Here is an 11631-nt window from a genome sequence, read left to right as displayed (position 1 = left end):
CTTCATATGCAGCCATATACACTCGCGTAGCGATCGAGGGCGCGAGATACCCGAACGTGAATTAAATTGCATTCTGGGAAATTTCGTCAAAATTTCAAAGACGTATACTTATACTTCATATGCAGCCATATACACTCGCGTATATATATATATATATATATATACCAATCATTACACATCTATGATTTGAGTATACCCAAACCTGGCAATTTTCCTAGTTTACGGTGAAACTTCGTGCCGCAGTCTCCTATATGTTTTATCCTGGATATACTTTCAAGGGGAACCTAGTAGAAGACTCAGGACCGGAAGCTCGTGCGTGCGTTTATGGTATATAAAGGAGGTTACGTTGCAACTGCTCACAGCCGGTACAAAGCGTCACCATAAACAACCATACAGAGCCCAGTCTATACATAGTCGGACTGACGCGTCCATTTGTTATTCAGCAGTTATATTATCGTCAATGGGATTTCATGCTTTAGCAGCTGAAATGCCCAACGAAATGCGCGCGTTTACGTCACGCAAAGATAAACAAACGAAACTGCTGCGTTATCGAATGCACGAGCCAGAAATCGAATGAAGATTTTAATCTGGTAAATAAATAGATGGTAGAGTCCGTTAGCATAGGTGGTATATATAACTAATATATTACCCAGAGATATATAGGTATAGTGGCGGAGGGACGTGAAACATGAAAAAAAATACGATCGCGTCATGCTCGTGAAAATAAGTCGCTGAATTCTCATTGACGCACGCGGCCGAGATCGCTAGTGGATAAAATCTTTGGAAATAACCAGACGCTAACAGGCACCGCGAACAGCGGGTAGGACGGCAAGGGGCAACCCTTGTGCGCGTTCGTATAGAGCCATGGTGAATATTTTAAGGGCGTCGAGTAGCGGGACGGCCTATGAATGGATAAGGGGTAGGTCGGTGCCGGGGAAGGGGTGTAATAAAAAAAAAAAAAAGGGCAGATCCCAAGGCTCGACTGTAAAATACGGACGTAATAACGAGATTTTTTAGCGTTCAGGGTGCGTGTACCCTAGTCAGGGTGCTTATTCGTGCCGACCCACCCTCATCTTGCAGTACGACCTGGACCGGTAAAGGATGCTGTGTTTGGTCCAGCATAGCCGGTAATCGTTAAGAGCGGACAATGCCTCGAGCTAGATCCTAACGACTGACGTATACGAACCCCGTGTAAAACGCAGCCATGTTAACCCACGGGTTCATTTTGCTGTGTAGAAGCAGACGGGTCAAAGTTTAACTTGGGATATTTTTATTATGTAATTTTTATTTTTACTTCTGCCGCTAGAGGCGCCTGTAGTCGCCGGAAACGATACTTGGGCTGTATTGGATTTTCCCGGGAATCGAACTGCCGGGTCGTTTCTCGCGTTGAAGACGAAGACTTCGGCTGTGCCAATTCTGAGCTCGATTGTCATCGGTTTCTCCAGGTCGGTGCTACTGGCAGATACATGGAGGACAGATCTGCTTGTTATCTCACGCCTAAGATAGACCGCTTAGATTAACCATGGAGAATTGATGTATTATCTGTACGATGTAGCGTCTGGCTTGTTACTCCCCTTTGGCAATGCATCGTTACGTAATGGATTGGGGCATTTGCCGTGCATCCTAATCAGTGGTACTTCCTGGATCCTTTTGGGCGAGGATGCTGAGTTATTGGAGATGATAGATCGTGGTAATTTAAAGGGGAATGGTGATAGGTGCATCTGTGGGTGGGAAATAATTTTTTTGGAAATAATTTTTTTGGAAATAATTTAATTTTTTTTTTTTTTTTTATCTCATCTTAGTCATCATTTTTGGGATATTAGCTCCATATGCAAATTTCGCTGATACCACGGAGGAGTACGTGACTCGCGTAAACCACCGGTTTTTCTAAATAATCCTAATACCTATTTCCGTAACAAAACTTTTTTTTCATGTTTTACCATTCTTTTATGTATTAGATAAACCGAGGTCGTAAATTTGCCTATTAAATTTTTAAGAGCGTATCTCCTACATCCACCGACACACGAATTCCTTTTTTTTTTCACTTTTCTCTGTTATTACTCGTGGCTATTAAGTTTTTATATACACTGGATACACGTGGTGTGTACCACGTGGTCAGGGACGAATGTTGGGTTTTTAATTCGAGATAATTTTTCCTCATCTCCTTGATCGATCGGATTAATATTTAAAACGTAATTACGCGTTATCAAGCGAACAGCGGAAATGTGCAAAGCGTAACGTTACAGCTTGCCTATAAAACTCTGAATTTGTCCGCGCGCGTATCGTTAAGACGAATTATCTCGTGATTAAAAAATTTTTAATCGTTATTACAAACCGTTTTAATTCTATACCGCGAGGGTTAAAAATAATCCTCACTTAATGACCACCGTGTAGACACTTTAACGCGATCAAATCTTTTCCGTTCAAAGGTATAATCGTCGCTTTAATCCCGCATCCAAATTCAGTGTCCCCGTCGAGCCACGAGCACGTTAAAGGAATTCGCGAATATTAATTGCGCAAAATACAGCTGTCTCCATTCCCACGTGGAAGTTACAGTCTAATGCAACGGATGCCGTTGCGGTTGTTATTCGCACGATGCGATTCCGAGTATTCGTAAAATGAAAGTGGAGCACGAGCCATTAGTGTCCTCGCGTCATGACCGCCCTAACGAATGTCTTTGGTAAAATTTTCGCAGCTCAAAAAAAAAAACCGCCACTCTGACGTCTACTACGATTCGTTTTTTCATTCGCCCGATTTCAGCCTTGAGAAAAATCGCGCGACAAACCGGCGCTCGACGTATTCAAAAATTCCCGCCAGCAAGATGACAAGCAAAAGTATTTATTTTGCTCCGAATGGACCAACGACGTGATCGGATTAAAAAAAAAAAATGTTAATCAAAATTTTTACAGCTCAAAATACGATAACGAACACGAGAGGAAAAAACAAAGTGCTCCTTTAACGTGCAATCGCGACGGGAATATATTTTGTGATTTTCATCTGAAAAAAAAAAATCCTCTACCTACCAAGTAAATTTCATCCCGTTGCTCGTAAACAATCTAAGCTTTCTCTGGCAATGACGTATTTACAACGGCTTTTTGAAACAGCAAGACAGAGACTTCATTCACGGCGCATTTGCATGTAATAACGAGGGCCGCGACGCGATAGGAGATTCGCGTGGAACGACTGCAAAGGGATGTTACTTTGTGTCGTAAAAACGATAGAAAATAAATTTCCAGGAGTTTCGGTGTAGTCGGGTAAAACCAGCAGTTAACAACCGGCGCTAGCGATTTTTAATTACACCAAGCACGGTGGGAGTACCTAAAGCCGAGTCCACACAGTATATAAAACATTTCCGTCTGCGCATAATAAGAATTCACAATGCACGCTTAATAACCCAAATACACGACACGAGTAATCAACGTCAATTATATCATTAACCCAATTAAGAATCCCACACTCCTATAAAATCCCAGTCACTGTAATAAAAAAAAAAAAAATTTGATATGATTTATCGAATAAATAAATTTTCTTAATTAAAGAAAATCTGTCCAAAAATCATCATACGGGAGTCATACTACACCCGAGACTTGACTGCTTCCTTATATGCTGTGTCTCAGGGGTATTTGCTTCGCTTCTAATTAAAGTGAAGTTGACTCATTACCGTCGGTAGGGTGAATTCCGTATAGGGAGCAGGACGGGAGAAACGGGGAGAGACCGAAGGCTGATTGTGAGTATGCGAATGTGAGATACGTAAGGGATGAGAAGCACGCAAGAGATACCAGGGGCAGACAGGAAACATTGGAGCAGGAATTGGAGTAGGAATCTTAACCACGTTGCGATAACGCTATCAGCCCTGGTACCGTTCACACTCGAAGTGTATATATATATGGTACCCGTTACGTATCTGAAAGTATATATATATATATTTTATATACCCATATATGTACCTAGGTAAGTAGATATACGACTCTACATATGTAATATACATACTGCTATATCCTATTCTCGCACCCTTAACGTCGGCCTACCTACTCTTTGCCGTCCCCCCTTTACGCTTTACAGCCTGGCAATGCCCAACTCCCCCCGTAAACACACGAAGCGTTTACATGTTTCACCCATCCAGCTCTGAATTACTCCTTGCTAATCCCACGCTGTGTAATATTGCCGCACCGTCACCGCGCCAAGGTTATTCATAACCCCCTGTATAACCAGAATAATACGGTCTTGCCTTGGGTTCGTGGCGGCCGTAGCTATCAGAAGGCGGTTAAATACGTCAATGTATTCGTACGGAGGGTATAGAAGTTATGATCGGAGGATTATTTTTTGGCATTATAGATTTTACCTCCTACCGTCAGGTCCCTTATCGATTTATGGGAATGAGACAGAGATGGTGGGGGGGTGGGGGGGATATGAAATATCGAAAATTATTTTGGGAATTTTAGCAACAAAATTTTTTGGACTTACCGAGTGGGTCGCTGAATTTTTGCTAGACTGGATATCGGACGATTCTATGACGGACGTCATAATGGAGTTCTGGTAACATAGAAGGAAAAAAAATGCTAGTACGTCAGATTAATTTCCGTCTCAACTATTTCTTAGCTTTTACCCTTTCACGTTAGTTTCCTACCATTTCACCGTTTTTCTCGTATAACCCCATCCTCGAGATTTATAACTGACTCGGTGCAGATTCTTATACTCGTAAATTGCATCCCGCGAGGGTAGAATGAGGGATGAGCTCGCGCCGCTCTAATTCGCCTAAAGACTCCAGCCGGCTTGTCCTAGCCCATTTTAAACTTACTTCCTCGCAAACCTCTTATTATAATAGCAGTTGAAGTTTAATTCAGCCAGTTTTCACGGACTCGAACTGACGCCAACTTCGTAATTTGTTTGTCAAATGAATTTATGCGACTGTTCGCGGTGTCATTCAACTCGGCCTTTTACTGTGTCCTACGGATATTACACATACTTCAGCTATACGTCACACTGACATTTACAACTAATGACTATACAATTTCGCATTTACATAACCAATAGAAATTTTAATTTTACCACTGCGATTCTAGCGTGAATGAAAAATAATTTTTTTTGGAATTTTACAACTCTTTAGTTTCGAAAAAAAATTTATTTCTAGCGATGATGATTTTTCAATGTTTTCATTTTTTTTTTTTTTTTTTTTTTAAGTAATTCTACACCAACCAATAAATTATTTATACGGCGCATCCAATTTCTTAAGGAAACCCGTTAAGAAGAACTGTAACTAACAGTCGCGAGTTGTATAGGAAAATATGTAAAGATCCTATCTTAAGCGATCTGAACCGATTTGGAGCGACGCGGCGATGGTGTATTGATTACGGGTATGGCGGGTACAGGTGGAATCCATTTAAACAGTACAGCCCGGTAGAGCCTGGAAAGAAGCTCTTGTTGCGTGGCTAGCGAACCATGCCAATACGAGAGAGGTTAGCAATGCTAATTATATGGCTCTTCTTATAGTACTCATACCAGTTGCCTGGGCGAATATACCAAGATCGTATTGTGTTACTATCCCCGATGGTTCTGGGTTCTGAAACAGCCGCTCCCACGGTAGGTTAGGCTAGGTTCCATCTTTCCACCTACTGTGGGCACCGCGAGATCAGCGCCAAGATTGCTTTCATCATTTTATGCCTGTTACGTGCTCCAACGACGATGGTTCGGTCGCTAAGCTTTAATAGGGTTTAGTTTACTCTCTTGAACCATTAGCGACCAAGTGTCGCATCTTTCTTTATGACCGCCCGACGACAATAGATAATGAAATAACAGGGTTAAGGATTGTTTATTCAATTTTCTATATTAAAACATTTTTATATATCGTTCGTTTATGAAAATTTTTCGATTTTTCATTCGCTTCGGCAATATACTTTTTATCCCACAAATTTATCGGTACGTCTTATGGTGGATGTGTGGTTGCCTTGAAATTACTAAATCTTTGCCTAAAAACCGTGAAACAGAGTTTCGCAAAAAAGGATGCCCTTCGCGCACGACCGCTTTGACCACGATAAACGACGGATCAAGGCTTTCAGGATGAGAATCAATCCCCATACTTGCCTTTATTCTTGCCACTCGCAACCCGCTGTAGTTTTATGTATCGTTATGTATTACAATTTATGGTGGTTAATATGGGGGGGAGGTGACTTTTATCGGAGTACCTGTGGTGGTTTGAAAAATATTTTTTTTATCGCACAGAATTGATTTTTCGAAAAATTATTCTTTCACGAGTTTCGCGTTACTAACGTTACTTTTGCCAATTATCCATTTCCGGTTACTGGTTACAATTGTCGTAATAATAATTTGCATTGTTTATGTGATAATCGTAATCGTAATGTCCATCCATTCCATGGTTATGTAATTTCGGTATCGATCGACTCCTACAAAATTGACATTCGCTCTGCTCACCGTCTATAAATTGATGCTGGTGACATTGAGGATTACGTGCGGATGAAATAAAATTATTTCTACTTCTGCATCCACTTCCCATAATGTCGTATTTGTGCTAAATAATGAAAAAAAATTTCACGTTAAAATCTGTGTTAATTACAATGACGGTAATTTTTTGAAAATTTTTTATACCACAGATTTTACCATGTTTACCGGAATCTGTTCAAAGTGCAATTTCCTCTCGGGATACCCGAAACACGTGGTGGATTTATTTTCCGTAAATTTTCTCATAGCTGGATTTACTTCTGGCAATTGTTTACCGCAACCCTGCAACAAGCTGCACTTACTTCCCACACGTGCGCCGTAATCGTAACCGCACACTGGACACACCATGCGTGTCCGTTTATCACGACTCGTCGTTAGCGGCATAAAGCACAGCGGCCAGCACCTGAAAACGCAGATGGCGCCTGAACAAACGGCACAATTAATGTATCCTGGAGGATTTGTGTCCCAGGCTTCTCCAAGGATACAAGGTATGATGGACGAGCTGAACCAGAAAAGTCTACTCGCTTGAATTCGTATTAAATAGGTCAGCGTTATCTCGCAGCGCTCTGCCAACTATTCATCTCGTGGGTACTAACCCTAAGAGACACAGGGCGCCCAGATGTGAACTCGTGAACTTGTGCTGCTTTACGGAAATTAACGGAGCAGATTCCTGATTGCACGATGGACATAGTAATCTTCTCGAGTGCCATTTCCACGTCTCGACTGGATTGATAAGATTGATAAGAGAAATGATAATGATCGGTAGGATGAAATTTTGAAAATAATTTTTTTTTTTCAACCCGTACGAACCTTTGGTGGAAAATATTTTTTTCTTTCTCATTGACATTGATGCATTTCTTGAGATTAGTTCAGGGTGGGATAATCGATTGATCTTATTCTTTAATAAACCTAATCTTGATCTTGATTTATGCAATTTATGATAACAGAGGCTGCACTGGAATTAAAAAGTTTTTGAAATTCTTTTTTTTTTTTCACTCGATACTTTCTACCCGTGGAACAATTTTGCATCGCGTGCATTTATTTTTGTTTTTTAGTGCATCGAAATTGGTGTTGGTAAAAAATGCAGGGAAACTAATGAAACTGTATTTTCGTGCTTGCTGTGCTTTAATTGCACGTTTATGAAATACGTGACGTGAAAACTCAGTGCGAGTAATAACGTCGTATCGAGAGTAGAGACACGTATCTTTGAAAAGCTTCGTTACGTTTCTAATGTTAACCACGGGTTTGTCCTTATGGTGCTATATGTACCATATGCATTTATGCGCATGGATTATCGCAATGTTACCGTACGAGGAGTTGCCAGTTGAATTATTTCTGTAATTGTATCGCCTTGCACCATATTAATCCTTTTTGCTCCTGACACTAATTATCTCTCGGCACGGCATCCACGTGTACTTTGGAAGGACGTAAATAAGATCGTGATCTTTTCATCTGCGACACTTGAGTCGCGTTCATGCGAACGGCGAGTTCGCCTTGAGAATTGAGGTTGCCCTCGTGAACTTGTATTTTTTATTTTTAACTAGAGCACCGGCGTGCTAGAGTCTAACTGCCTTGCAGTGGCTTATTAGTGATACGTTCATTCGGTGCATTTTTTTACTATGTAATCAGTTCTCTTTTTCAAGAGAAAGACAGAAAAGGATTCAAGCATACAAAATTGCTTTTGCCAGATCAACCCGTTCGTGTACCACATAGTAACCCCCTTTTGGTACTACCGAATTTTGGAAAAATTTTCAAATTTTTTCTTGCTTTAATTCTTAGAATCTAGATTCGTCCGAGTTATTGGGGGATGCATCGATCGTTATTTTCGCAATTTTCGGTTTTTGGGTAATATTGCAAAATATAAATAGAAAGGTAGTAATCAAATTTGAAAAATTTTATTTAAAATTAACAGCCACTGAATTTTCTTCGAGTGCGTCGCGCAATGCTAGCTCGCGAAAATTTTCAGGTGGGGCTGAAAGTCGCGCGTGCAAATCTTCTGATTCGTTCACTCTGGCTGACAATCCGTTATTCGTATCTTCGAAGATGCCGTAAAGATAACCGCACAGTGGACAGACCATACGAAACTTCTTAGCTTTTTTCGTCATTAACGGCGCGAAACAAAATGGCCAACACCTGTTGAAATTCGAAGTCACTTTTCTTTCCTTTTCCTTATGCTACGTGTAATTTATCTTTGTTAATGAAAGGAAAAAAACTGGACCGTTTAAAAAAATTTACTACCAATTTTTCCTATTTGAATCGCGACAAAATGTTGTCACGTGTCGTACGTGAATTCCGCATAGACTCGGGTATGTAAATTTAATTTTTTCAATTGACCAATTAAACGTACCCTAATAACCACAGAGCCGCCACGTGAGTGGTGGTCAATTTGTTTCCACGAGAATGAAGAGTGGGTCTCACTTCCGTTTGACATTTTGGACAGATTTTTCTCTCGCTATGTCTTTTCCAGGTATCAACTGTAAATTTATCAAATTTACTGAAATTACCTGATACCTCAAAAATTCACATTGAACAACTACCGCGTGTCGCGTAGACTCTCCTTTGCACTTTCCCGTCGGTCGAACACGTGGGATCTTTACAAACTTTCTTTTCCGGTAACTCTTCCCTTACGTTTAAGCCAACTTCCGGTTCCTGTCAAAATTCAGTAAAAAATCACGCAGGTCGCGATTTCTCGATACAAGCGATGCAAAAAAGTTCCAATTTTTTTTGTTCTTCCTTTTGAATCAAGAAAAATTTTCAAAAATTCAATTTTACAAGGAATTCAAGAAATATCTTAGGTATACAATGCAGGACTAAAATTATTCTACTGTCGAGGGTTCAGATACATTAAGTTAAGCTCTTCGGTTTAATCTTAATTGGGGCACAGCTTAACACATTACTTAAATGTGTCACGCGAGCTTTCGTGAGATTCCCACGTGTGCTTGACTTACTGTACTTGACCCACGCGATATGGAAATACATATAGTGGCTTATGGGATCCTATGTACAAAGTTACACGGGACAGTGTTATTACTCCATGTAACATATCGCTATATCGCTATCTATTTACATGGAGAGATACTTTTGCAAAAAAACTCTATTAGGATAACTTCAAGAGAATTTTTTTTCACCCACTTCCATCCTTACTACGCGATTCAAGTACCTGATATTCTGGATTATCTCTGGACTTCGCTGAATGACATTTGCGAATATGTTGGAGCAGCTCGTTCGTGTCTCGGCACTTTGAGCTTACCTGCTTATCGCAAATGGGACACCAGGTAGCGTCGTATGACTGTGAAATGAATTAAATTTGCAGAGTTGAAAAAAAAAAGTTCAAAGTATGTATATGACAAAAAATATATATTCCTCTGCTAAAAGCAAAAAAAACAGCTTTACTATTTATTTGAAATTTTTTTGAAAATTACCATGTAAGAATTTCACTCCTCGATTCTGATTCCGAGAAAGATCTTCAAGTATTGTTCTCCGTACCAAGGATGCTGCTTTGACTTGAGATTACTGCAGTATAGATGGATTGCCAACGTAACGATATAACCTAAATATTATTTAAAGAATTAACACAAAATCACCTAGAAATAATGAATTTCTCAATTACGGAATCTGCATGATTGATTCGCAATGAAAAAAGGAATTTTTGATTTAACCCCAAAATCAATCACTGTCCCCTTTGCCACTATCAGTATATCCTCACCTGACGTTATTTACATAATGTTCCTCTCGTGCAATATTTATCAAATATTTTATAATCAAGATTCATAACGAGACCACTCAATTTGAATATAATTTTCAAAAAGTAACTAAAATTACAGAAAAATCACAATTTCACAAACGTCATAATTTCGACTACTAGGTATGAAGTTACCTACAAATCACTAACAGCCCCAAATTCATTCGTCTGCGAATTATAACAATGATGACCAAGAGGCAGCCTGTACACTCCGTTAAAAAATTTTCGAAATAATTCATAAAAAAAAATTCGCCGTTCCAGATAATTAAAACGACTCCGCAAAAAAAAAGGCCATAAATTTTTCTCATTTTCACGCTTGATCCCTCTTAACAATTTCGTGGACGATACCTGGGGCAATTAATCATCGCTCAGCTGGCACTCTCGGTGAAAAGTTACATTAAAACTTGGAAATTAGAGGACACGATCGTAATATACCAAAAGTAAACTGTGGACCTCCCCCGGTACACTCCAGACAGAATTTCTTTTTTTTTTTTCTTTACCTCTTTTCATATTCCGCCCCCTCCCTCTCTCTCTCTCTCTCTCTCTCTCTCTCTCTCAAGAGTTAGCCAACTCGGCTCAGCCCTGTCGCATTTTAGAAGTTACACACCAGGGCGGAAGCGATCCTTGAAGGAAATAGTCCTCGAGACCGAGAGAGCTGCCGAGTATTACCAGAATACAGGATAGCTAAAGTCAAAAGTTTGAGAACAAAGACTGGCACAAAGGCTTGTCACGGTTGGTAGCTCTGATGTGACTGCTGTATAATACATGCTCGATGCTCCCAAGAGCAAAGCCTCAGGATTAAACAGCCTCGGAGTAAATTCACTTGTATATATATTCTCATTCTTTTCTCTCCCAGTAAATATATATATATATATCTATCTCTCCCTCTACCTCTTGGCCTTTCCTACTAAAATTACGTATACCAACATTTTGCACTGATCGACAGAACCTTTACTCGAGCTACGCTCCATTTTCTCTTACTTCGTCTTAGAAGAAAACAGGCAAAAGGCCGATAAACATAATTGATTTTAAAGACATACTCTCCTATGGTTTACATACGTGCATGAATATATATATATATACATACACAGACTATAACGACTCCCCGATTAAATATCAAAGAAAATAAATGACATCGATCGAGCATCACAAGATACTTTTAAGATCGTCTCTTTATCGTCATAATAAGTATATGCCTATGTATATACATAAATCGTTAATCTCGCAAGAAGTTGTTCAAATAGACAAAAAATATATACACTCGGCTCGTTACAAGCTCCTCGATACCTTCCCACGATGCGCCGCTCTCCCCCATTATTATGATAACACGCAAGGAACCGTGACCGAGAAATACTCCTAGTGGTGGTTTCCACATTGTGCATCTACATGCTCCGTGAACGTAGACACGCTCATGAAATATATACACATAGTCT

General features: G+C 39.9%; 2 protein-coding genes across 9 annotated transcripts in view; one reads left to right on the top strand and one right to left on the bottom strand.

Moving 5' to 3' along the window:
* LOC107271062 (CCR4-NOT transcription complex subunit 6-like) overlaps positions 1-11631 on the top strand; it is a 330268-nt gene that overhangs the window by 197810 nt on the left and 120827 nt on the right. The window lies entirely within an intron of this gene.
* LOC107271064 lies at positions 1028-10675 on the bottom strand. Of its 3 annotated transcripts, XM_025088291.1 has the most exons (9): positions 10163-10675; positions 9879-10006; positions 9617-9745; positions 7267-7411; positions 7053-7179; positions 6616-6859; positions 6430-6526; positions 4465-4533; positions 1028-1721 (listed from the first exon to the last, which is right to left on the bottom strand). In XM_025088291.1, the coding sequence occupies exons 2-8, from the start codon at positions 9879-9881 to the stop codon at positions 4487-4489; spliced, it is 792 nt and encodes a 263-aa protein (XP_024944059.1). In that variant the 5' UTR covers positions 9882-10006; positions 10163-10675; the 3' UTR covers positions 1028-1721; positions 4465-4486. The 3 variants fall into 3 exon arrangements, with proteins under 3 accessions (XP_024944059.1, XP_024944058.1, XP_024944060.1); XM_025088290.1 differs by lacking the exons at positions 1028-1721; positions 4465-4533 and adding an exon at positions 5800-6182 and having other exon boundaries at positions 6268-6526; XM_025088292.1 differs by lacking the exons at positions 1028-1721; positions 4465-4533; positions 9879-10006; positions 10163-10675 and adding an exon at positions 5800-6182 and having other exon boundaries at positions 6268-6526; positions 7267-7406.

The sequence above is a fragment of the Cephus cinctus genome, unplaced genomic scaffold (genome assembly GCF_000341935.2).
Source record: "Cephus cinctus unplaced genomic scaffold, Ccin1 Ccin1_scaffold0880, whole genome shotgun sequence".
Taxonomy (NCBI): domain Eukaryota; kingdom Metazoa; phylum Arthropoda; class Insecta; order Hymenoptera; family Cephidae; genus Cephus; species Cephus cinctus.
Note: the sequence above shows the minus strand (reverse complement) of the source record. Positions and strands in the feature narration are given on the sequence as shown.